General features: G+C 34.8%; 1 protein-coding gene across 13 annotated transcripts in view; it reads left to right on the forward strand.

The window, feature by feature from the left end:
* DMD (dystrophin) overlaps positions 1-27,755 on the forward strand; it is a 1,146,493-nt gene that overhangs the window by 474,369 nt on the left and 644,369 nt on the right. For all 13 annotated transcript variants that reach the window (XM_074534563.1, XM_074534577.1, XM_074534568.1 and 10 more), the window contains 4 exons: positions 6,482-6,605; positions 13,413-13,500; positions 20,761-21,002; positions 22,741-22,921. In XM_074534563.1, coding sequence (XP_074390664.1) covers positions 6,482-6,605; positions 13,413-13,500; positions 20,761-21,002; positions 22,741-22,921 — 635 coding nt within the window. The remainder of the gene's footprint in view (positions 1-6,481; positions 6,606-13,412; positions 13,501-20,760; positions 21,003-22,740; positions 22,922-27,755) is intronic.

Consider the following 27,755-nt stretch of genomic DNA (forward strand, 5'->3'; position numbering starts at 1 on the left):
AAAAATGCAGCCTTGTAAATGAAAATATTTTATAGAATGCTGCTGTTTCTCTCAAAGACAAGAAAATATAAATTTATACTAGATATTAGCATAATAATGAAAGAAGAAAGCTCATCTAAAAATTTGCGTGCTTAGTAAAAATATCTTTGTTCACTGGTGACTAGATGCCTTTTGGATCAATGTTTTGGTTTGATAGGAAAAAAAGTATTATTTTCCCAAACATCCAGTCATTTATTTTCTGGGTGCAGTGTTGGCCACAAGATCTCTCAGGGTTTTTTGTTTGTACTCAACTGTAGCTGCACCCAAAGATAAACAAATCCCATAGTGCTGCATGCCTTTTGATTTTTTTAAAATAAATTAAAAGAATGGGGCTTCTCAACCTACCTCTCCTACATCATTCTATATTGTGTGTTTACAACCAAGATTTTCCCTGCGCACTTAATGACTAAAACTTGATGGTTGTGTACTCCTTAGTTTTGGTTTGATAAAAAAGCCCTTGCAATTCCTGAAGGCTTGTGAGAACCTTCCAAAGGTGAATAACCAGATTGTGTTGGCTGCTTTCTGCAGTCACAATACAACACACTGCTTGCTTTTGCTTGATATTTTTAGGCCTGGAAGGGAAAGCCACATTGGGGGTTGAGGCTTTTTTGAGGTGGTGAATAATGGTCCCAGGTTTTGCCAGCTTCTTTCCTCTGTTCTCAGACTTTAGTTGGTGCTGTTTCTGTAAAAGGACTACGCCTGAAATAAATTCAACAGGCCCCATTGCCAGAGGTTTGGAAATATTTCTGCTTCAGATTAGCTTCTCTGTGAATTATATATTTTAGAAATACTGGATACTATAGGAAGGAAGGAAGAATAGTTTGGCTACTCAGAGAATATTTTATTAGTGTACTGTGTAAGAGTACAGCCTCCACTTACTAAGCCAAGGAGGCAAAAAATGGATGGCTAAGATTGAAGCATCAAACTTTCTAGTTTGACCAAGTATTTGATCAGGATTGGAAGTATAAAAATCTCCATTTAAACTGAAGAAAGTAAGAAGCAGCAACTTGACTTGTAGACCAATAACATTCACACGACTGAATATCACCTTTCCATTGTTCTCATTTCATGTGGCACAAATCCATGGGAAAAAAGCTGTTGATTTTTTCTTGCCTCTTTAAGCAAGGTTTGCCATAAGAGGAGGAAAGCATAGATAAGAACCAGATTACTTTTTTTTTTTTTTATTTCTTTCCCCCTCCATTCTCCCACCCAAAATCTAAAACTGCTTCAGGACTAATGCTTCAAAATGTCAGAATAACTTAGGTGAGTTAAGTTCTGTTACTAGTCAAAGAAAAGCTCCTTTTCCCACAGGAATCAATTTGAAACTGAAAAAGATAAAATACTTGGAGCTGTATAATAACATCTTGAAAAGAGTGTATTAGGCATTAGGGCTAGAGATAAATGTAACTCAGCTGAGGTTATAGTATTTTAAAAAAATGTAAATAGGAGAAAGGGATGCAAGATAGCATATTTGTTGTCATGGTATGAAAAAACAGGGAAAAACAGGTCACTTGCATATCATAAAATCTGAGAACTACTCTGTTCATGCTAAGGTTATAATAGCAGACAAGTAAGAACTGGTTAATATTTAATTTAAACATATTTGTAACATTAATATGCTTCAATAACAAGCAAAGTTACCTTTCTTTGCAATTTGGTAAATATCTTTTTACATGCTCCCTAAGGTTTCCAAGGAAAGTCTACTTGTCATAACATTATTATTAGTAGAATGTTAATCTGAGGATTTGAAAGAGATTCGATGCCCTTTGAAGAGCAAGGTGTGTTAAAACAGGATAGTTGCTCCATCTAGTGTTTTTATCATTTAACAGCTGTTAAATGAACTTTTTGAAAAAAGAGAAGCCCTCACTCTTTTGAAAATTATAATATTTTGGATTTCAATCCTTCATTATTTGCAAAAGATTGGATTTTTAAAGAAGAATTATCAAAGGAAAATATACAGGGACTTTATAATTTACTTTTTGATAAGTATTGTTTCATAGGTCCCATTTCTGTGCCATTAATTATGTTAGTCAGGACTAAATGGTGATTGTTTAGCACTTTTACAGCCCCTCAATTGGGTTGTTTGACCCTTAATCTCTTATAGAAATTCAGCTTGTTCTCTGATATTGTTATCTGAGGATAGGTAACACATTCAAAAAGAAGAAAGTAATGTCTTCAATTTTCCTAGTTGTTTTTGATTTCATTACTGTAGTCAATTCCAGAGGAAAGGAAACGATGACTAAGACACAACAGAATAGTTTTCTGTTGCTTAAAGGGGAAATAATTAATAAACATTTTCATCTGAAGGATAAGAAGTGTATGTTGAGGTTTGTACACATGGGCACTTCTTAATGCTTAGTAAGCATTTATCCTTTATAGTTCTGTGAGGTGAGAAATGGATTAGTGACAAATAAACAGAATTTATATTCTTTACATTTAGCACCTGAAATTACCTGCAATATTACAGAGTATTGATTGAGTTTAAAAGTACTCTGTACCTGATGGGTCTAGCTGAATTTCTGTTGGGGATACACACTTAGGATTGATTTGGTATTTGTTTTCATGCCTTGGTATGCATTACAGAGGTGCACTGATCATGATGTTGATGAGGCTAAACTCAATAGTATCACAAATGTAGAGGGAGGGTCAAAATGTCATTCCAAAAGGAAACCTCAAAAATAAGAAGGTAAAAAATAATGTTTGGAGAAATTGGCAGTTTAATTAGAAGATAAGAACAATTCTATTTATCAACTAATGACTCATCAACTACAAATACAGAGGAGGAAGGAAGACAGCAGGGAATTAGATCAGAATAATTCTTCCAATGGGCACCATGTGCTGTAAAGTTGTTCTTTGATATGTTCTAGGCAGTGAAGAGCTACAAGCTGAGAAAGACTCTGGTGAGCTGGGGATTTAAGCCCAGACATGGAAATTAAATAATTCAGTGAAGTGGTTCTTGGATCAAAGTTGCCTCATTCCCTGCCAATTCAATATGTAGGCAAATGGTTTCATGTCTGCCCAAGATTCACAGTGGTGACAAGCCCAGTGTGATTTTTGTTTGGGGAGGGAAGGAAACAAATGAACAAAGGAAATTGTCAGGCAATTTCTGTCTGTTAAAAGAATAAAGTACTGAAGCCACTGTCTGTCCATGATAGCAGAAGCAATGTAATGTAGCTTAAAGATGAAAATCCTTCAGTTTAGAGCTAAGATTATGTACCATGATGGCCACATGAAAGGAAGATGCTTCACGCCTCATGTTCCTATGTGAATTTGCTTAAGATTCAATTTGTTTGTATATCTATTTACTCAAAGCATATTTTAAAAAAATTGTTTTTAATCTATGCCAGTCACATTTTCATGGAAAGTCCTCCACAAATTGATTTTCTTGATCATCCCAAGCCATATGCCCACTTCATATTCCCATTCCCAACTTTCTTCCTAGATCCCCATGTATTTGTTCAAAATTGACTCTTTGTTCTGGCTTTCCTTTTCTCTATTAAATACATGATAAACCTCACCTTTGGGACATTTCACAACTGAATTGCATCAAGTTTTTCTCTTAATGGAATTTTCAACCCAAATATTTACCACAGTAGGATTCTCTTGTCGTACTAGAAGTCCCCTATCTAATAGAAAAAAACTTATGGAAATCACTAAATAATAAGAGTTAATTTGTTTATAGTTACAATAAAAACAAATCTCCATTTGAACTCTGCTGACATATGTAAAGAGAGGGCTGTGGGACCAGTAAAAATAGTAAAAATTTCTCTTATGGATCAGCAGAAGAAAAGACTAAGTGGAAAACAAAAGCATGACAGAAGAATAAATATTCTTCCTCAAATGGAATTTTTAGTTGGGGAGCATGACAATGTGCATGTAAATTAAAGTAGTTAGGATTCATTTCTCAGGTGATTTTTGGTTTAAGGTCTTCCATTGGTCTATTTTTACAAATTCTACCTGAACTGAAGTTTGTTGGGACAGAAAGGCAGTCTTGCACTATTTTATGTCTAAATTATTCTTGTCCCTAGGAGATTTAAAGACTCTATTTATACTGTGATATCAATCTAGAGCTAATATAATTTCTGACTGCAGCTGTGCTCAGAAAGGAGGTATCCAATCACTAAAGCAGAATGATTAAATACCATTTCTACCAGTGTTTCCTCCTTTTGCACAAGGTGAATATGACAGAGTGATTTTTTTCTTTAGTCTCACTATGTAAGATGTCTTTATCTTAACGATATTTATGTAAAACAAAAAGCTACTTGGATTTAACTTTTATGTATTTTTAATTCTTGTCTGCCCCTCACTCTATTGCCCGTTTTTGAACAGGAGGCTTTGTTTCTGAAATTATATTTATCTCCAGAAGAAACTGCAAGTGGCAGAGCAATCTGTTATGTGAGATCAGCTTGGTCATATCAGAGAATCATATCATATTATAGAATGCTTTCAGTTGGAATGGACCTTAAAGATCTATGTCTAACACTTGCCACCATCTGATGGCTCTCTGGGCCATGAGATGTGTTCCTAATTATTTTGTTTTACTGTCAAAACTATCCCAAATGCTCCCATTCCTCTTCCAGGTGTTGCAAAGGCAAGGGCTTAATCCTTTTTCTTGAAGAACTGATCACTGATAAACATTTTTCTGTCAATTTCCATCCTGTACCAGGGTAACACCAGGCTATTTTTTAGAGTTGGATTCACTGATTCTACTCGTCTGACGCTTCAGAATGAAACAAATTCCAGAGTATATACAATTTTACCTCTAGTCAAGGAACTTTAGTACTCAGGGACTGGCAAACTTCATTGCTATCAGATGTCTGTTGTTTTGTAATCATCAAATATGCAGTTATTATTTTTAGAACAAAGGATAGCATTTTATTTCAAGAATTGCAGTTGATTTAATGATCAGAAATAAAGCTGAAATAGGAAGATCTCAACTGGCAATGGAGTTCATGTTCAGGGATTAGAACAGCACAGACATTCCTTGAACCATCTGGGAATTTTATTTTGTCTTTTGCCTTAGAGTTTATAGTTTATTTTAAAACTGAAGATTTCTTCACCTTCCATTACTTCAAAGTCACATTTTTTCTCCTTGAATGAGTATTCAGCTAGTATGATCAGGAATTTTTTTATCAAAATTATTCCTAAGAGTTTATAATTGAATTCAGAATATTGGACTAAGATTAAGGCAGTTTGTGATTCTTTTTCTTTTGCTTTCATTATTTATGAATACAAAAAATCACAGTGGAGAAGGAAAAAAAGAAAGCATAAATATTAACTCAAGCATGGAATACTTCCTTGTATTCATTTTTCAATTCTGCATATGTAGATTTATGTAGCACCTGGTTTTGCCTTACATCCTTGTATTTTAGAAGTATAAATCCTTGTATAAATGAAGTGTATTTTTATGAAATAATTAATTCCTCCAGGGGTATAATTGTTGTTCAAGTTACTGTTTTTAGTAGATTTCCAGTTGTATGCAAATGATACAACCTATAGTCATAAAGCAAACTGAAAGATACAGCTTGTTATTTTTTCCCCCAGGTCTTTCTGCATATTGTGTTCAGCATATTGCTGCAGAACTGAAGTCAGCTGCAAAAGGGATATAAATATTAGAACATACAGTGCAATAAAGAAATGCAATCAAGCAGAAAGTGTGGCATAACTGACAAAAAATATTGTCTGAAGCTTCTTGTTTTAAAATTACAGTAGATGCGGAATCACAATTTGAAATTCTAGACATTAGTATTTTAAATATTTGCATTTTGAGACATCACCTGAATAGTGGTTAACACAAGATCAGTTTTAAAGGAGTTGATGAAAGAATCCAGAATGTAGTAAAGAGGGCTGTGGAGTAAAAACTAGTTATAAATTAAGTGCAGAGAGTTGGGGATCTTAATTTTGGTTTTAAAGCTTTAACTGTGGAAAATTACACTGGTTGATTAGTGATTACATTGTACAACAAATTTGAGTAAATCAGAAAAAGCTTCTTTCATCAAATTTTCTGCTTGAATTTTCTTCATAATTTCATAATCACAAGCTGGGATAGTGATCTCACAGGTTTGAAGGCTGCCTTTGGTCTGACTGATAGCTCTTGCATCCTCAGCTCAGTAAACAGGACTTGTGATACTCTTTCTTCACTGACAGACATTTGTTTCATATCTCCAAAAACATTAGCTTGAAAAATTAGAATACTTACTGTGGAAATTATTGCATCTGTTCAGCTGTCAAATCGGGTCTTAAAAATGAAAAACTATTTCTACATTTCTAAATTTAAAAGTGAATAGTTTTATGAACTCCCTGATGAGATATTGGAGTTTAAAACTGCATTTTGCTGATACAAATTGCTGTTTATTCTCTTGTTTAAACGACCATGTTGGTTGCCAATCCTGTTCTCAGGAACTGTGGAAGCTGAAAGTCCTGATGCACTTTTCTGTCTCAGGTTTGACTCGGATACCACAGAGCTGCACAGCTGGATGACCCGCTCCGAGGCACTGCTGCAGAGCCCCGAGTTTGCCATCTTCAGGAAAGAAGGGAACCTCTCAGACCTCAGAGAAAGAGTCAATGTAGGAGAAACTCTTCGTGTGCATGTCTGCTAGTCTGTATATGCTTGCCAAAGTGCTTTCAGAGTCCAGGTTTAAAGGATTTCAAATTTAGACTGACAAGCATTGATTGTCCAAGATAAATTTAGAAGTGTTCACTGTTTCTGTAAGTTTCAGATTTTGGCACCAAATTTACTACACAGACTGTCTGAACACATAGATTTTTGTTGTTGTTTTTGCTCATACGTATTCATATTTAATTAAGGTGTTGTAAATCCATGACAGTATTTGGTAAAGTTATACCAAAATATATATAGATATTAAGGTTTAAATATATCTATAAATTTACATATATATGTAAATTTATAAAGTTATATTAAGTTAGCATTACTTAAATATGCACCTCCATTCTATACTAACAGCTTAATTTGACATTATGCATGCAAAAACTGAAGAATATCAAAAGTGTCACTGGAGTGGATGCTAAAGGAAATCTATATCTATTTTCTTCACAGAGCTGTAAAATATATGTGACAATCACCAGTTTCCACGGAGCTTTCATTGTTTGCCTTTTGGGGTTTTTTTTACTCTATTGTAGTACCATATCAGAACAAAAACCTGTTATTTCCTGACAAAGTGAATGGTTCTGCACTGCTTAAAATGTTGCTGTGTTTGTGTGTCTATGTGTCATAGACTGAATGACTGAATTTAGCCCTTGAAAACTAAACTGTTACAAATTTTCTTCCTTATTTTATTTTTGTAGATCAGTGAAAAAATGCCATATTTTCCAAGAGAAAGGGGTAGTTTTTATAATTATCTTGGATAGTAGCATACTATGTTATGGAACATCATTAAAGCCCATGTTGATACATATTCCTAGAAAACAAAGAGGTGGAGCAAAGTTACTGTATTGAATTTAGATTTGCTGATGGTTTTTCTCATATTCTACTTTTCCATCATGAATCAGCTTTGATAAGATTGAGTAACATGAAATTTTGTGACTGTAAGTGTACATTTTTAAATGCAATGTTAAATTCCAAGTTTCTTGCAATAATTTTAGTTATTTATATTGCCATGAGAGAGGTCTGAAACAAACCAGTAATTCTAAATAGATATAAGAAAAATCGATTTGTATCCTTCACTAACATTGAAAATATTTTTAAGGACCAAGACCCATTTTAATTTCACAGAGTGTCACTGCTCTTAAAATAAGCATTTTATAGAGAAAATCAAGTTACATTTACAGGTTTCTGGTTTCTCTAAGGGAGAAAACATTCTATTGCATGTATTAATTTGAGAGTGAGAACTCTGAAAGGTGACACTTGACAAGTGCTACATGGATTATGTGTTGAATCATTTTCAGTCAGTGTAAGTCTTTGAACACACTTTTTAACAAATTAAAGAAAAATACCAAATTTTTATAAATGCCAGGTCTTAAAACTTGTCCTGACCTGACTTTTTCTGGTCTTGTCTCTGTCTCAATCAATTAAATGAGAGACAAAGCAGAAAGTACTTTTCAGTTCATTGATTTGAAAAGTTTCGTTGGTGCTTGTTAACAGTTTTAGTTATTAGTTCTCTCAAAATGTACCTCAAATCAATGGAAAACAAGATAGTATGTGTTTTAATATAATATATAATTTCTAGTAAAGTTGTAGAAGGCATATTAAAAAAGAATGAAATGCGGAAAGGAAAACATATGTGAGAGATAATTGAAATAGATTTTATTGTTCTGTTGTGCTTTAAGCCCAGCTGGCAACTAAGCACCACACCTGCTCACATGCCCCAACCCACCCCAGTGGAATGGTGAGAGCCAAAAGTAAAACTTGTAGGTTCAGATAAGAATAGATAAATGAAATAAAGGAAAATATAATAATGATAGCAAATAATAAATCATAGAAAGAAAACAGCATACAACAAGCAAGTGAAGCACAATGCAATTGCTTACCACCTGCTGACCAAGGCTAGACCCTCTCCCTGAACCCAAATAAACTCCTTCCAGGTAACTCCCTCAGTTTATACACTGAGCATGTTGTCCTATGGTGTGGGATATCCCTCTGGCCAGTTTGGGTCAGTTGTCCTGGCTGTGTTCCCTCACAGCTATTTGATTTTGGGTTTTTTTGGAGTTTTTTTGGGGTTTGGTTTTTTTTGGTTTTTTTTTTTTGGTTTTTTTTTTGTTTTTTTGTATCACTGTCAGAGCATGAGACATACCAAAAAAAGAGTTCTTGACTTAGGATAGGCACAACTTAGAAAACCCAAAACATGAATGTTATCAATATTATTCTCATAATGAATCCAAAGCACAGCACTCGCCCAGCTATTGAGAGGAAAATCACTGTATCCCAGCCAAAACCAGGATGTGCACTGACATCCACAGTCATACCCCAGTGTTGTACATGCATGCATGTGACCATCTGCACTCATGTGTGTAAGAAGTTCCATCTTGCCCTTACTTTATAATTCAGGTGTTTTTGCCCATATGAATGCATAATTTGGTATAGCACAGAACACCTGTGGTTGGCTGATGCCAAAACTCTCCTTTATTCCCTGCTGTAGTCAGTGCTGAGTCCTAGAGCCTTTTTGTGATTACTTTCTTTTCTGCTGCTCTTTTGGGGACAGTTACTAGTTTCAGGGTTGTTTTTTCTTGTGGCAGCTTGCTCCTGCCCATCATTTTTCATGGATGAGGGGCCACATCCATGAGATGGAGTGGAAGTCCATCTGCTGCATGATAGAAGGACAGAGGCGTCGGAAATGAAATCCACAAGGAAATCTCTTTTGCCATCACTGGTGATTCATAAAGTGCAAAAGCTTGCTTCCATCCCAGCTCAGAGGAGTCCTGGGGGACAGAAAGCCAAGAGCAGGCTGTATGAAATGCAGTGACTCTGTTTGCTAAGGCAGCTGCTCTTCAGATCCTGGCAGGAAATGAGCCTTTGGCAGATGTATTATGTAGCTTGAATATATTAGATATGTGCAAAATGTCCATTCCTATGTCTGGGGAGAAGAAAAGTATTTATAACCCTTCCCTGATACAGAAGAAAGATATTTACCTTACCTGGGCAGGGGGACTGCAAAGCCAGAACAATAGAAGGAATTTGTTGAACAGCCATACTCCTAAATATCAGAGACATCCAAACATTAATGTAGTAAATATTGTTATACTGCATGCCACCATAAATATTCTACAGTTAGTGTGTGTATTTTACTAAAATCAGACCTAAGAATGACTCAGGACTTCCATGTTTTTCTTAAGCTATAATGAGCTTTCAGTATTGCAAGTTCAAATATATGAAGATTCAGGTGCAAAAAACCTCCACAATTTCAGGTAGTAAATCCTACTTAGTAAATTGGATTTGAGACTATCCAACAAGAAACTGGAAATAAAAATCCTTGAAAGAAGTTTTGGTTACTCAAGAAGAAGAAGCACCTAGAAATTCAGAATCAAAGATAAACACAAGGAACAGATGTAAAGGAAAATGTCAGATATCCTAGACAATTAAATTTGTTCTCTTGGCATTCTTAGAAGTCCCATTCTCATACGTTTGTTTTGTTTTAGTGACCTTTTCCAGCATGCTTTGTTAGGCATGGGTATTTGAGAGCTGAATCACTGTCAGAGGTGGTGATGATAATGTTTCCCTCTCTGCCCTCAGGGGTGGTGGGTCACCACCACAGGAGGTCAGGGAGTGCTGCCCTGCATCCTTTCACAGAGCTCTCAAAGAAAGATGTTGATTTGATATATGAATAATATCCAAATTTCTCCAGCCATCAGTATTTTCTAGTTTATGAAGTCATTAACTGCCAACTAAAGTCTCAAGGTCAAATAAATGTTTAGATTTGTAAAAATAGCTCCTTTGTCTTTGGCTAGCATTTAGCTAAAGATGAATTTATAATGTTTTTAATCAATTAAAACTGAGCTATAATACATTTGCATTGTCTGTTGCAAGTAGTCCAAATGATAATTAATCTCTACTTGGACAAAAGCCCATAACGTTAACCAAGTTAACCTTTTCCTCTAATATTGGTGTCCTTTTTTTTCCTGAAAAATCGTTTGCAGAAATCAAAAAGAGTAAAAAAAAAAGGAGGGAACTTATATATTTGGAAATATTTTGAAGTGGCTTAGCCGCTATTGTCAAAAAGTGTCTATTACACAGAATAAGAATTATAATATTAATATTATATTATTCTGTATAATATTATTATACAGAATTTAGGTTTCAAAACTCTACTCCACTCCATTCTACTTGTGCCATAAATGAACTTGGATCAAGAGTATGGTCCCCTTCAGTAAAAGAAAAAATGAAGAAAACAGAACCAAAGAGATAAATGAGAGGTGTTTCCAGAACTGCTCCATTCATTTTTAAGCACTTGACACCAGGTTATGGAAATACTTCTTCAGAGGTTCTTAAAAACCCAAGACACAATTTGCAGGTTTGGCAAGCAATGACAGGGACATGTGCTCATTGTTTTGAATAACTAGAGTGAATTTCCTCCTTTCTCCCCAGGCCACATAATCTGTCTTTGTTGGAGGAACCAAGAGTTCAGTTTCTCCTCCTTTGGTTATCACTGTGCTTCCTGTGTGTGTTTGTCCTCCTCTAACCAGTGCTTGACCTTCAGTTGCATAATATATGCCAATTGCATTAAAATGAATGGAAAAAGAGTTGACTGAAAGTTTGATATGTTTATTTAAGGACTTTATACATAGTGCTGATATTTTCTGCCAGGACCTGGGAACTTGAATCTTTCAGGATAGAGGTGACATTTCTCCACATTTTCCTGCACACATAACATATGCTAGGCAGGGAAGGGTTGACTTCCACAAGCTTTTATGTCTTATCATTTTTATATTTTAAAAAGATAAGCTTTAGCGTATTTTATGAAGTGGTTTTGGTTTTGTTTTTTTTTTAATTATTTTTTTCTGCTCATTGCAGTTATACACATGATAATAACACACCTGGTGTTACAGAAGGAATAGAATTATTTTCAGTATATTTTAGTGTTTTAATGATTCCTTTGAGTTCTCAGTAGTTATTCTCATGTTAATTATACCTAGCATTATAGAAAGAGTACTATTAATTAAGATTCTGTAAGAGGTTTTGAAACTCTGCAGAGAGTTAATTTACTTTTTAAATTTGGAAAATATTTAAATTGCTCTGGGTAATCGTGCAAGATTTTATTGACCTACGAAAATGAGAGATAATTCATACAGTCATCTGTAACTTAGTGGGATTAAACTTCATAATATTTCAGCAGTAATTTAGTTATATATTAAAATATGTTTCTAAAATAGAAACTATTCTCTAAATATATTTTCTTTATATATCTCATTTATCCAAAATTGTTTTAGTGACAGTGTTGAAAAGAATCTTTGATATTGTTAGAAAGTCTGCTGTTTAGCAATTTCTATATGCACAAATAGATAGCAGTTATAGGTACGCTGAGGAAAAACGTGAATTTAATTGAAAATTTTTCTTCCAAGTTTCTGTGTCTCCTCATTTGCAGTGTCTTCATGGGAGCTGCTTCTTGTTAAACTGAAGATGTTTTAAACATCACATTTTAAAAGTAATTTAAGAGAGTTTCTTCAAAGGTGTTTTTAGTCATTCTATATGGGTGCAACAATCTATTTGCAAAATAATATTTCCAAATTTATGTGTATAAGGTTCTTTTACTTAATGCATTCTTAGACACCTGCTTAAGTTTTCCTTTCAGTCAAAGGAGCATTTTTGAAGTCATGCAGCATCTAACTTTGCTTTGGAAATTAACGGGGTGATGGGGAAGCCCAGTGGCATCAGCCAGCCTGGGAAACTGCAACCAGGGCCAAGTGTGATGTTTCCTTATACATCATGTAGGATTTGGAGGAACATATCCTCTTGTATGTGTGTATCTGCTGCAGAAAAGTGAGGGATTTAATTTGTGGGACCCTGTGTTGGTCAGAATCTCTGGGAGATATATGGATAGTTTTATTTTTGGTATCAAATTAGACTGTGCATCTTTGAGCTTGTTGCATCTTTGAGCTTCTAAATTACACCTAAATTATGCAACTAATTTAGTTTAAAATCAATGAAGTGACTTCATGGTGTTAATTACAAGACAGCATTGATGGGCTCTCAGATCTAAAATTAATTTACTTTCCATCAGTATTTCTACTGACCCAAAATTATATTTAAATTTAGATTCCTACTATATCTTACAATTTTAGCAGCTGGCCTTTACTAGGCCTTACTAGCTGGCTTGAACAGTGCTGAGCAATTTTTGTGTACAGAAAGGTGAATCAAGAGTGTGAAGTACAAAACATAATGAGAAACCAGTATTAAATCTGCAATTAACTCTTCTTCTTAATAGCCCATATGCATTTTACAAATGTTATTTTGTTTTCAAATAAAATTGTAAAAAAGCAATCAAATTTTTATGGGTTTGATACTGAAGAATGCAGTAGAAGAATCCCTGTGATTTGGTGAGAATGGTCAGTGTTTTCTTTCACCATGAAAATAAGCAAATCTATTCTTCCACAAGGCATTTCTGTTAATGAATATTTTCTTTCTGAAATATTGTGCTTCAAATAGCTCTTAATTTCTATGCCTTTTATGTGTCTGTAAAATACTGAGATGTGTCGTTTGTTAGCTCTGTTGTGTTCTGACTCTGTTTTTGTATATGACTTTGACCGATTCCCTTCCTGGTGGTGGTTTATGGTGCTTGCCTCTTTCGTTGCAAACTGGGGGGCAGTCAGGGCAATGTGATGGGTTAGGAAGTCTCAAGAAATCAGAAGACATCCATGAGATTAATTACTTTCTTGTATGAAACCCCTGTGTTGAAATTCTCACCTTTCCTGTCGTGCTGCAGGCCATCCAGCGAGAAAAGCCTGAGAAGTACAGAAAACTGCAAGATGCCAGCAGATCAGCTGAGGCCCTGGTGGAACAGATGGTGAATGGTAATTACTTGGGAGTTGCTTTAGATAATCTTCTTAGGGATTTGATCAACGAACAGGTTCATATTTATCACAAGAGTTATATTAGCACATGCTGTCTAAATGGAACGGTAAAGTGATATTGCCTTATATTTCTTTTATTATTTCTGAATGTTAAATCTGTTAATTAGAGAAGAGAAAAAAAGTATTACCACTTTAGTACCATGAAGAGAGATGTGTTAGAAACTCACAGTAATGAATTGTATATTAACAATCTGTTCTGTGGAGAGACTTAAGTTGTAATCTTATTTTCTGAGTTCTCTAAGCTTTGAAGTACCTTAACACATCTGAGTTAGACAGCTCCAAAGGAATTACTTTAACCAGTTGGGGAAAAATACTTCCTGACTTTTAATATAAAATGTATGTTTTGTAATATACGTATTTCTGTAATGTTCTGTATCATAGAAAATAAAACATTTTATTGGGATTTGGAAGAAATTTTTAGCATTTGGTTTTTGGAATATAATAATTGTCAAAGTTTATACAACTCTTGAACAAAGAAAAATAGCTGCAAGAGATTTGTCTTTTTTTTTCTTTTGCCCAAAGAAATTATTACATGACACCATTCTTTTGAACTTTTAAATAAGGGAAAAACAAAACCCAAGGAAAAGTTCATGAAAGTAAAACTCTGACTCATGCCATTGTTCTTAATATTAAGGAATATCTTGCCTTGCAACCAAATAATTAAAATGGGCCAACATCTGTCATACTGATATGATTATCAGATATACAGATGATGAGGAAACTGACATTTAGAACATATATTATCTCTTAAATTGTTACAACGAATAACCAATAATTAAATTGCTAAAAGTAAAATTATTTAAGTCTGAGGTACTAACTAGCAAAGCTAAAGAAATTTGATGGAATCCCATGATTATTTTGCTTAATTATGAAGGTGTTGTATTTTAAAAGAGACCATAGTTAATGTGTAGGACGTATTTCGTTATCATTACTGTAACTATTGCTACAATGAGTCCCTTCCTGGACTCTGTGCATATACTGAAGGCAGTCTGGCAACATCTGCACCCTGTTTGAAATAATTTGGGCACTTTTCCGTGGTTGATGATATAAAAAGTTCAGACTTTTTATGTTTTCTGTCTGGGAGAATTGATTATACATGACTTTTAGGGAGGCATCTGAAATTTGCATGCTGCCACATTGAGGTTCTGATTTTGGGCAGAATCTGTCCAGGGCATATTTAGCCATGTCCACTCTTCCATTGGACAAGTGCAGACCTGCACCTCAAGAATTCCAGTTTACTTTCTTTGGATTATGTAGTACTTTATGATGACTAATTTTGGTGTTATTTGTCAAACTCACTACCATCTTAAATAATGCTTACCCTGCACTGTAGTTCTTACCATGTCATGTATCAAGTAGACTAAACTCTGTCTTAATAATTCTCATGAAGTTTTAACTCAAGACTCTGCTTTTGTCTCCTCAGTCCATGGGTCCATCCTTATTAATGTTTTACATGTAGCTAGATGTGCATGGAAATATTTCCAGTATTTCTCAAGTCACACTTCTTTATTTAGGAAGAACATCTTCCAACTGGGTGGCAGGCACAGGGTAGATTAACCAAGCCAGTATCACTTTATCAACTTCTTCAACTTTGTCAGCTGCTCTGAGGTGTGTGTCATGCATTATATTGTGTTAGCCTTGGTAGAAAAAACCTTCTAGTGTGGCTGACATAATTGGCTGTGAAAATGAAGATCTCTTATTGTCATGGTTTCAGGGAGGAAACAATCCCTTTAAAAAGAGAAACAATTCCTCTGGACTTGAAACCTTGAGTATTTGTTGGACTTTCAACTGCTCCACTAATGCAAAGGCAGATTGAAGAATAGTGTTTGGAATGGTTAATTAATGCAGTAATTGCCAGCAGTAGAGAGTAGAATAAATAATTAACATTAGCTGGTGAGAACTATGAGATGATTTTAACAAAGAATTGGCAAATGGAATATCTTGTGAGATTCTCAAAATTACTCCTTGAGGGTAAAGGAAGTTAACTGCCATTGTAAAGCCATTGTACTTTTGTGTGCAACATACTCTCTATTTGCCTTTTCTTCCAATCATTATGATCTAATTGCAGTTAATGGCTGCAATTTAGTCCAACTGAAACTGAACTAAAAGTTAAGTAAAAATATTACTTTTAAAACTTCATTTCAAACGGTAGTAGAGTTATGCAGCTTTATATTTTCCATAGTAATTCAACTAAGGTTCTATAGTGTTTGTGTCTTGTGTAAATTAAATTTTTTTTGGTTGTTGTATTCACTAAGAATGAGATGAAAGATTTGCCGAATTTCAAAAAATATCATTTTTGGAGCAGCCTAACTGTTCCTTCATATCTTCCTGTTCCACTGGTGGAACTCTTTTCCATAAAATGGGAGGGAATTGGAATTAATTAGTGTGCCTGTATGGATTTGTGGGAGATCTGCAGTTTAACATCTAGTGGAGGGAAGATGTACTATGTCATTTTAATGAAAAACCTTTCTAACTACCACAATTTACAGATCAAAAATGATGATGCTCCCCTTGTTATTCTATAGGGGAATGAGTCAGTGATTGAATTGATGATTGTCATGTATTTGCAATATGATCTGTAATTAAAAGACCACAGAAGGCAAACAGATTTAAGGCATAGATCAGTTCAGTAGTCAAGTGATGACATTTTTAAGTGTGTTGTTAATTTTAACTTATTCTGTGTCAATTAGATCTGGACTAATGATGATTAGATTCCTTAAGATTCAAATTATGCTGGCATTGAATATGCTGGCTTTACTTAATACTTAAAATATTCTTTCTGTTTGCTCATAAACAAAATTTTGAATGTAACAGACAAAGAGCATAAAAAGATGAGACCTCTGGTGGGTTATAAGAGCCAATTCAGAATAGTGGCGAACTCCATTGTTGAATCATTCGAAATCCTTTTCTTGCCCTTTTTTTTTTTTTTATGATAGGTAGGAGAGAGAATAAGTTAAAAAAAAAGCAGGATTCTGGAGAGAATTGGATTGGTTTATTTAGGGTTTAATTTATTTGTTCCTTAGAAGAGGGAAATATTCTTAGCAAACATATTTACACAGGACATTCTTCTAGTCGTATGTAAATATTGTCAGCCACTGTCAGCAGAAGTGTTTTTGCCCTGGAAATATCTTCCCTCTCCCACAGCACAGCTGTTCCTGTGTTTGTAGGCAGGGAGTCTGGACATTGTCATTTGAAGGGCTTTTCCCATCACAAAGGAAATCATTGGTGCTTTTTGGTGGATTCTTCTTTACCCAACCACCCTCATGGGCTGTGCTCTGCCTCTCCTTGCTCATGCTTTCAAAGACTGATGATTGAAATCAGTGAAAACATATATTCTGTTTACCAGTGTTTCTAGAAAAAAAAGAAATCTGTTTTGTTTTTCTCTACTAAATCATATTATAAAAGAGAATAAAAAATCTGTTGATGCATAAGTAAAGTAGTTTAGCAGTTGGAATGGACACTTGGCTATTACAATAGTTTAGAGTAAAATAAACAGGACATCAAAATGAATAATCAGAGACTTTTGACAGCAGGCATTAAAGTGAATACAAATCAATTTGTTGCAATAAAACATGTAATTTCAAAATGCCACCATTCTGTGGAAGAAATACATTATCTTGTAAGTTACACAAGAGTCGAGAGCTACAGAAACCAAATAATATTACATTATTCTATCACAGAACTGTGCAAATGACAGATGCATTTAACAAGATACATTTCATATTAAGTGGCAATTCCAAAGCACTTCCATGTAAGGTGCTGCACAATTAAAAATATTCAGGCACAATTTATTATGTGCAGTATACAAGGTAATAAAATTAATGGATGCACTTCAGATAATGATCTGTTTCCTCTGGGTACAGTATATTTATACAATGATTATACCAGAAGGTTTTAGAATGTGAAACATGAAAAGATTATTAACCAACCACTATTCATAAAATAATGTTTTACCAGAAAATGGGTTTTATATTGTTTCTTTGCCTGCTTGTGCACTTTTGGTATGTCTTGGTAAAGGTGCTTACTTAGTCAAGAAATAAGTAGTTATCACAGAAGAAAGTTTCAAATAGGCCAAGGAATAATGGACATTATAAAGGAGTAATAAATTAAAATTCAGAAAGTTTCACTTCAGCTAGAGGAAGAATTTCTTTGGAGGTGCCAGAGCACTGGAACCCTGTGCTGCCCGGGGAAATCATGAAGGCTCCCTCTCTGGAGACATTCCAAACCCACCTGGACACATTCCTGGGCCACCTGCTCTGGGTGACCCTGCCTTGGTACGGGGGTTGGACTGGGTAATCTCCAGAAGTCCCTTCCAACCCTAACAATTCCATGATTCTGTGAAGTTCTTCATTTTCCCCAGTGGGTCAGACTTGCCCAAATGATCTCAAGTGCAAGTAACATCCATTTTATTACATCCTGCTGGAAATGACATGCTAGCATCTGAAGGAAAATTTTGTTTTACCTGAATGGACTGAAAAATAAAAGTTTTAAAATCACACGTTATGGAGATTTTATCTTCCTTACAGTAGGATATTCTGCCTAATGAAAGTGCACCTCTGCAATATTTTACCAAACATGACTCTGCATAAAGCAGTTTTGTACTGTCCATTTCAGGAACATGAAGAGCAAAAGCATTTCTTTATCTATGAAATTTATGAATTCACATTTAGACTCAAAGGTTAGATGTTAAAAAAAATAATTAAACAAAAGTGAATAATAGTGGCTATCTTTACGTATTTAAATGTGTCATGTGAAGAGGGACCTATGAGAAAAATAACAAAGGTAGATCTAGTGAATCTAGATTTTCATCTGAAATACAGTCCTCTCTGAATCCTAGAAGAAAATATTGCAGTGAAAAGTATTATTATATGTGGAGAATCCATGACTGCACTTTTGGTAATCATAATCTCGCCTAAGGGTACTTGGGAGACTCTGGCAGCTGAAAAGAAAGGGAAGGAGGAATAAATAGTGATCATTTTATATCTTGTCTGCCAAACTCACAAGCAATTTCTTCCAGGTTCAGAGATAATAATGAGCACAATGGCAAGATAATCTGCTCTCTGTTATGAATTTACAGAATTTTTATACCCAACTCATAACAGAAACAATTGTTAAAATACAGCAGAGTTAAAGTCTTATTGTCTATACATATGCATGTTCTTGCTGTTGTTAAGAGTCAGTATCTGAGTGCCTGGTTGTCTCTGTTGTTATTCAGATGTGCTGTGCCGTTCAGGTTTATTCTGCCTCTTCACATGCTCATTAGACAATAAACTTCTAGAAAATGGAGTTATGCTACCAAATCCCTAGATGCACACACATACAGAGGACAAGATCACTTTTGGATTTTATTAAGATGTGTCAAAATCCTTTTTTACCCCTTCACACTTCAAAGTTCATTTTATATCCTTAATCAGTCCTTAAAACGTGCTCTTCAGGGGTTTTTTTGAGTGTATTGTGGATGTGGAGCTGCTCTAACCACCACCCATTATCTCTCAGTAGTACTGAACTTTCTATTTTTCCAATAGTTTTGCTTTTTGAAATGCTGTACAATTTGTTTGGCTGGGGCACCATCCCAGAGCAAAAGCATATCCAGAGAGCTGCTATCAGGTTCCTGCACAGTCTGTTTCCAAGTGGCCTGTTTCCAAGCAACTCTAAATGAAATAGCCCTGAGCTGGACCCAGAACAGGAATTGCCAGAGCACTGTGCTGCTCCACACCAGACATGATCCCCAAGTATCATTTAGTGTGATTTACCATATAACATACACTATAGCAATTTCTTAGAATATTTTATTATAAAAAATTACAGTACTTTTTAGTACTTTTTACTACAGCATTTGTCTGTAATTAGTGCTCTATTTCCTATGTACTACCTTCCAAAATTGCCATGAACTTCACTATTTTTTAATCCTGATAAAGAAAATTTCCTGTAGATTTGGAGTGCAGATTGCAAACAAGAAAACCCATATTCAGTAGTGTATCAAATATTGCAGAAGTGGAGCAGAGAAGGCTTTTGTCTAATTCACTTTTAAACTTGCTTTAAAGAAAAGTACTCTAATTTTTATTATTTTGATAAAAACATAGCTTGTGTTTAACTGGTTGGCTATTGTATGACTGTGTGATGATATTAAAAGTGTTCTTAAGCATATTTCATTGCTCAGTGATCTGAGAATTTTACTAATTTTGAAAACAATGTTGACTCTATTGCTATGTGTATCATTACATGTCATTACAATTGAAAAAATATTAGGGATTACATTTAAACTTCCACTGAAAAATAAATGAGATGATTAAGTTAATATGATTTTGAAGTCATTCTGAGTTCAAATTACAGAGTGATTATGAATTATGTTAAGACACATTTTCCTATCTTTCATATGTATTGCTTTACTTTCTTCACAGAAAGTGAAGAAAATTCCTTTTACCTTTTAATTATTCTAAATAATTACCTTATCTTCAATAACTAAAGTTAGTTTTATTTTATGAACTTTATTGTAAGCATGATTATTGAGCAACACACAGGAATAGGCAAACTACATCAAGGAAACCCATCACTTTGAAAATGACCATAGAGAAGCATCACCTATGGTTTCTTGGCTGTCTTCTTACTGTCTCTCTGTGGTCATTGTTGGACACTCAGGACTGGCCTAGATGGAGATTTGATCTAGTACTTTGTTTATTCCTCAGTGTTTATGATATTTTTTAAATAATGTATAATGCAGAATATATAGGTTGGATTACCAGAAACCTCTAAATAACTGTGGAATATAGTTCCTATTAATTGCAATTTTATAGAAGAAAAGCCAGCAACAGTCTTGTACATTAAAATCTAATTTCAGTCCAGGCACAGTTCTCAAAATCCACCTGTCAGGCACTTGGTTATTTCTTACAGCAGTTTTAATTAGCTTTATGTATTGTATCTCTACTTTTTGCTTTATTCCCATTCTTGTACTTTAATGTAGTTTATAATTCATTCCCATAGCAACAAAACTACCCAGGCAGCAACTTTAAATATTCTTATATGCTTTCCCCACTAATGTGTAACATCTGTAGATTCAGAACTGTTATTTGGTGATAAATCATTAACTGGATTTATGAGCTCTCAAATAGAGAAACTGAATTGTTAAATTATCCTACTTAATTTTTTTTTCCTTTTCTTTGTAACTTGTTTATCTTTAAGCATCTTCTGTTGTTTTTCTAGAGGGTCTGAATCCTGACAACATTAGACAAGCCTCAGAGCAGCTGAAGAGCCGCTGGATTGAGTTCTGTCAGTTGCTGAGTGAAAGACTGGCATGGCTGGAGTACCAAAATAACATCATTGACTTCTACTCCCAGCTGCAGCAACTGGAGCAGACAGCAATTGCTGCAGAAAACTGGCTGAGAACACAACCCACACCAGCAACAGATCCTGCTACAGTAAAAGCTCAGTTAGAAAGATGCAAGGTTAGAGATTGTTCAAGTTTTTTAATGATACTGTGCTTCATAGGTGTTCCAACAGTGGTACAGGTTATGACCTACAATGTTTCACTATAAAAATGGTAAATGGACTCCTTGGATTTACAAAGTAATTATTGAAAATATTTGTTTGAGGAAAGGAAAGACTGGTAAAGAAATAAAGAGGCAGTAGAACCCAGGATATGGATCTTTAAAAATCTGCCACAAATATTTAGTAATTAGGACACTTAGACACTTAGAGGGAACTGTGGGCCTAAGGTCTTTTTCATATTTCTTTCTCATGTAAAAATCTGTGTCTTTGGTTCCTTGTTAAGAAAATGTTGCTCTTCACCTCTGTTAAGGATCTGTGCCTGAACATTGTCCAAAATTCTGCCATTGCAGGCCACTTTACTTCTTGCATACCCTGTGTTCTGATTCAGTGTGGGTCGTGCAGTCAAATGGAAGAATATTCTTCTGTCACAATATGAGAGGATCACAGGAGTTGTACAAAAAACTGTCACACCAATTCACTTATACGTCTCCCTAATTGTTTTTATTTGTGTGCTGTACCACCATAGAAATTTGCCTCTCTCTCTTACTGTAGACAGCTCTGTGGGTGGAGAGCTTACAACAAATACTGATTAACAGCAATATATTGAAGTGTAGTATTGCATTATAAATTGCATTATATACTTGTAAGAAGTTTGACTTTAGGAAATCTCTGACTCCAGAAGCTCTCAATCAGAAAATATTGAAACCCAAATTGAGATTTATGCTATTACTTCAATTTTCAGGTATTTCCAGGCTGGCATTGTGCCTACAGAGATGTCTGTTCTTGTGCAGAAAATTTTTCTTTGAATATCTCTGCTGTGAACTGTACATTTGGCTTACTTTGCTCATTTATTTTGTATTCTGTAGTTGCACATGCCACAGTGTACACAAGGTATAACAGCACAACCCCATTGCTCTCTACAGCTTCCTGAGAAGGGCAGTGAAGAGAGAGGTGCTGATCTCTTCTCCCTGCTCTCCAGGCACAGGATGCATGGGAATGGTTCAAAGCTGTGCCAGGGGAGGTTTAGACTGGAGATGGGAGGGTGTTTGAAGAGTGTAACAAAAAAGCTTCCTGGAGAGGTGGTGGGTGCCCCCAGCCTGTCTGTAGGAGCCATTTGGAAAATGTCATTATCAACGCGCTTTAACTTGTCAGCCCTGAAGTAGTCAGACCATTGGAATAGATGCTCCCTGCAAGTCCTTCCAGCTGCTCTGTGCTATCCTAATCTTGACCTCAGTCTCTAATGTGTTAATGTGAGGCTGCTAGAAATCACTGGGCATCTTCATCTCTCCGTTTTTTACTTCATTTTAGTCTGCACATGATATAACAGACATGGGTACAGGATTATGGTACAAGTGGTGTTTTTCTCTTCCCATCTTCACATGAAAAAGATATTCCTTAGGATTGAAAATTTAATGTGCAATCATTCTTATTTTCTTTCAGCAAAATGTCATGTGAAAGTGACTTTAAGGTGGCTTTAAGCAGTGATTTCAATCAACAATTTTATTTGAAATAGAGGTATTGATTTGTGAGGAAAGGTTTAAAATGTTGAATTGATGGTTATTGTAACTGATGTATTTGGGAGCAAAATAGTTGTGCAATGTGCACTGAAACAGTGGTGATTTCATAGCACTAGTGGTTTCATTTCTTGTGTATCCTATCTTGATTTTTTTATTTTTTTATTGTTTGCACTTGCAGGATGAAATCATTCGAATGTCAACCCTGCAGCCTCAGATTGAACGGCTAAAGGCTCAAAGTCAAGTGCTCAAAGAGAAAGAGCAAGCCCCAGTGTTTCTGGATGCTGACCTTGCTGCTTTTACCAGCCATTTCAAACAAATATTTGCTGACATGCATGCCAGAGAAAAGCAGCTACAGACCAGTAAGTGTTCTTGACAAGAAGTCAATTTGCCTGACTAGTGGTATAGAATAGGTGTTTATATTTTGCTTTCTCAGTTTTGTATTTGCTTTTGTGGTACTAAACCAGTAGTGCAGTTCAGGTGCTCTTTTTTTGCAATCGAATTAGTCTTACAAATATTATCAGTTCATTCCACATTTTTTATTAAGAAATCAAGGGAAGATACACTATCCAGAAGCAAAGCTTCCACTCAGTGTAGTTCTGCCATCAGACTTCCTCTTGTTAGTGTGTTTATGGGCAGATTCAGAGATATTTTTTGGCACCATAAAACTGTCTTTGCTTATCTGGATTATAAGACAAGGCAGTCCATCCCTGTAAGTCAGTAGAGAGGGAAGACAACTTAATTACAGGAGTGAATCTGGTCTAGATTTTTACAGAATGGAAATTTAACTCCATAAATCTTATCAAAGAGAAGAGCCACCTTAGCATGTCTAGTTTTTTGTCATGTGGCCAACTCTTTCTTATTTGCAAGGCAGAACACATGACTGCCAGTTATAACATTATTTGTGATATTTTTAGTAAAATGAATTTTTCAAAAGGGGCAAAATGCTATACCAAAATAGAAAGTTAACTATTCCTAATTAATGATACGTAGCATATCTGTAATTAGTCTTTCTGTATTAGCTTATGAAATTAATAAAGTATCAGACAAAAAAGAATACAAATTTAACTTTTTCCAACAACAAAGATATTATTTGCCTCTTCAACCACTGATATCTCTAAATTATTGTACTGATTTGAAATTTGACATAATACTAGCTCCTTCTAGTGGATTTTTCTAATATTCCTCCTAAATTCTTTCACAGAGAGTCTTGGATATTGTTTTTTTCAATACTACATTACTGCACTGCTATAGTTATTTTACTTGTACTGTCCACATATGCAAACTGAAGAGGTGATGATGCATGGGAGAACAGATGAAATAAAATGGAAGTGTCACATAGCAAGTGATGAAAGAATGAATTGTAGGAATTTAACATTACAGAGTGTATAGTTTCTTCATTACTCTAAATTCAGGATGAACAATGGGCAAGATGTAAAAAAAATTTTTTATGCTGAAATCAGTTGCCATTCTTCCAACAGAAACAGCATGAATGCTGGCTTCTTTATGATTTCTCCTGTGTCTAAATTTCCATAGTTTGGTTTGCCACACCAAATTTTACTGTGGTGAGAGGCCATGAATTAACCAGTTGATTGGTCCAGTAAGGTAAATACTGTTCAGTGCCTGACCTGTAATGCCATGGGCTTTAGTGAAGTTCTTCCTGGGAATTCCTTCCCCAGCCTGGGCTGCAATCTGCTCCTCCAGTGCCCCAGCCAGCTGCAGGAACAGCTGTCCTGAGCTGGAAGCACTGACCAGGCTGGGGAGAGTCTCCTGTAGTGCAGGAGAACAGAAGTCACTTAATCAATATTGCATGGAGCTCTGGACAGTTTTTGCTACTTCTCTTGTTTTGTACAGATGGGCCATATCCTGTGTCTTTATTCTGGCCTTTTCAATAGAAAATATTGAAATTTTGTTAGAGTACTTTAGAACTTTCCATCTTTTATTTACATAAATTATTTGTAATTAATTATTTCCTACAGATGGAAAAGTCTCATGAGGACTGAATGATGTATTGCAGATCAGTTATGATATTTTATCCTTTTTTTTTTTTCCTGTGAATAAAACCTACATGTGTTTAAAAGGATTTTTCTTTTTTCGTTCATGGTTAAGGTTGATTTTTAAGTTAAAAAGATATATTTTTTGACTGTCATAAAAGGTTTGTTTATTTTGTGACTGGTTTTGTTTTTGGTTTTTTTTTATTTTTTTATTAATCTTCCATTGATTCTTTATCTTTTCTGATGAATGAGGGTATTAGCCATTCTGTTTTTCAAGAGAAATTTTCCCTCATAAACAGTTTTCTTAATTTTGGGAATTGTCACCATCAAATATTTTTTTGTTTGGTTAGGTTTTGACTGTGGTTTTTGAAAGTGATGGCAGCTTAGTTTTGGTTTTTTTATTGTTTTTTTTTTTTAATATTCAGGAGTGCTTAGTAGTTTCTCTCTGCTGCAAATTTGTCAATAAAGTAATACTAAAGACTAACTCAGATTTTCTTACATGTTTTTCTCCATGACTTGATTAGCATTTCCAGTTATAAAACCTAATTTAAATTCTGAAACCTATTTGATTAGGTTTTTTTTCATGATTTTGTGGTGCTAATTAGGAAAGAGATACAATCTCATAAAATATTAAGAACTACAACCCCATTTTTTGCACTTTACAGAATGTCTATATAGCCATATGTGATGTTGAATATGATGTATGCAGCAATCCAGCTCTCTCTTCTCCCCAAACACATTTAGAGTAATGTTTAGAATATTGCTATATAGAAAAATTAAAGGTCAGACTGAGCTTAAAACTGATCAGTAATCTACACAAGGGAATGAAATAGACAATACTGGCAATGATTCTGGTATAAATAACCTGATTTCCCAAGGAAGTGCTTAGATTTTGTAATGCCCTGGTGAAAAAGGAGGTTTTGTACTTTATATTTACTTGTCTTGAAATTAACTGCTGCTACATCAGAGAGATTTCTAGGGAGCAGCACGGTCAGCCTCCCATTCCCCCTGAGCCCAAGGAGAGCTGACAGTCAGTGTCAGGTAAGTGAATATTCCCTGGTTCAAACTCCCTCCTGGGTGGCAGCTGATTCATTCCAGCACTCCTCTACTTCTGTGGCTTAACTGAATTCCATTAAGGCGCTTCTGCTTCTCAGTCTCGCTGCATTGAGCTGCTACCCAGTCGTGGCCTTGATGGAGATACATGTTCTCACTGAGATGCATGTTCTGCTGAGGGAAATTGGATTTTTAGCAAGTAACTTAAAAAAAGGCTTTTGTCGCAGGTAAAATTAAAAGTATCAAGGTGGAGTTGGCAAAGAAAAAGTCATATATATTTCCATTTTTGTCTGCGTCATGAATTTATGCACTGTGCTTTTCTTTCAAGTTCTGGTTCTACCTTTGCAGAATCAGTAATTCCCAAAGGCGAAGTCATCATTGTCATCATTGCTGTTGTTATTATTAATGATAAATTATTCATCTGCATTCAAATGATGTTTCTCCTGTTTATTTCAGGAAGTACTTTAGAAAGCTTTTGCCTTCTACATCATATAAAGATTCTTTAAACTTTTTATTTACCCATGCCATGTTTAAAATTATTTCACATGCACATTATTATTTTCTCTAATCCATAAATACAAGATTTTATAGTGTTGAATTACATAGTGCTCATGCAATTCAAACTTGGCAGAATTTTATAAAATAATAAACTACAGTAACTGTAACAGTATAATGACCATTTAGACTTTGTTTATAATTATTCTGCTTTGGTTAAAACTTTGAACTGCTAACTTATTTTGATGCTTTAAGTGCATTGGAAATGGGTTATAAGTGGCAGTGAAATTGTAATGATACATAAAATAATCTTTCACAAATCATTCTATACTTGAGGAAGGAAAAATTTAAGCAAGTGTCTTGAAAACTTCATAACTAAAAGTTTTCTTTAAGACCTGAACTGATTTAGTAGTAAAAATATTCATTGCTCTTTGATTTTGAGGGATAAAGTTTGCTTAACCTTCTTTAAATGTGTCTTTTAAGCTGAAGATACAGTTCAGATGTGTGTGAGAATTTATTGTTTTAATAAGTAGCGTGCAAGTAATTTCTTTTCTTTTTTTTCACCCCATCCGTTTCTTCTGGTAATTATTTTTTATGTAAATCAAGATCAAAAGGACAAAGCAGTCTGTGAAATGAATGCGTATGAGATAATGTCCTCTACTCTGTAGGTGATTTTGTCCTTTTTCAGTGGTAAAAATGAATATTTTTATGGATGAAAAACAAGCCCACCTAAAAAAGAATTGTGTCATTAAAATATATTACTGTTACAAAAGGTCCTGTAGAATGGGAGAAGGGCTTCCGTGGAAGTGTTCAAAGCCAGTTGGATGGGGCTTGAGCAGCCTCATCTAGTGGAAGTTGTCCCTGCCCATGATGGGGGTTGGAACTGGATCATCTTCAAGGCTCCTTCCAACCCAAACCACTCTTTGATTCTATTATTCCCTTCAATTTCTTTCATGAGCTTTATAACAAAGAGAATAGGAAGTCTTAAATCACTTGTATAACCAAGTATTACACAAGATTCCTTATGAGACTTTCTGGTTAAAAATGTAAGAGAAGGAAATCACAGCTTTTATTAATAAAGACCTATTGATGAATTGGTTCAAGTATTTGTATTACAAAAGAATTAAAGTTGTGAAAACATCAGCCTGATTTTACTACTGAAGAGATTTTTATTGGAAATACATGAAGTTCAATCTTCTTAATTTATTTCAGTGAATAAGTCTTTACTAAAATGGTCCCAGAGATTATATTTATTGTCTTTCACGATGGTGTGATGAACAGTGGGATTTGTAATGACTGCAGGAGAAACACATTTCAACCTATCCAGGGTGATTTGATCAGTGTTGATATAATTGTATTCTCACTACTGACTTGGGAAAATATTTTTGACTGAAAAATCTGGTCACAAAAACCAAGGAAGCAGTGAGGAAAAAAAAACTATTTTACTTACTTGTAAAGCTATTTTTTCCTATTTAGATAGTTCTGTTTATTAGAAATAAATCCTAACTAGCTATTTGAGCATTTTGTTTCCACATGTATAAACTTTCTCTAAAAGAAATATGCAAGTGCAAATGCATTTCCCTGTCAGTTCTCAGGGCTTACAATGTCAGTCACACCAAAATACATTCCCGACAAGTGGAATAGATTAATTCAA

This window comes from Zonotrichia albicollis, chromosome 2 (assembly GCF_047830755.1).
Source record: "Zonotrichia albicollis isolate bZonAlb1 chromosome 2, bZonAlb1.hap1, whole genome shotgun sequence".
Lineage (NCBI taxonomy): Eukaryota > Metazoa > Chordata > Aves > Passeriformes > Passerellidae > Zonotrichia > Zonotrichia albicollis.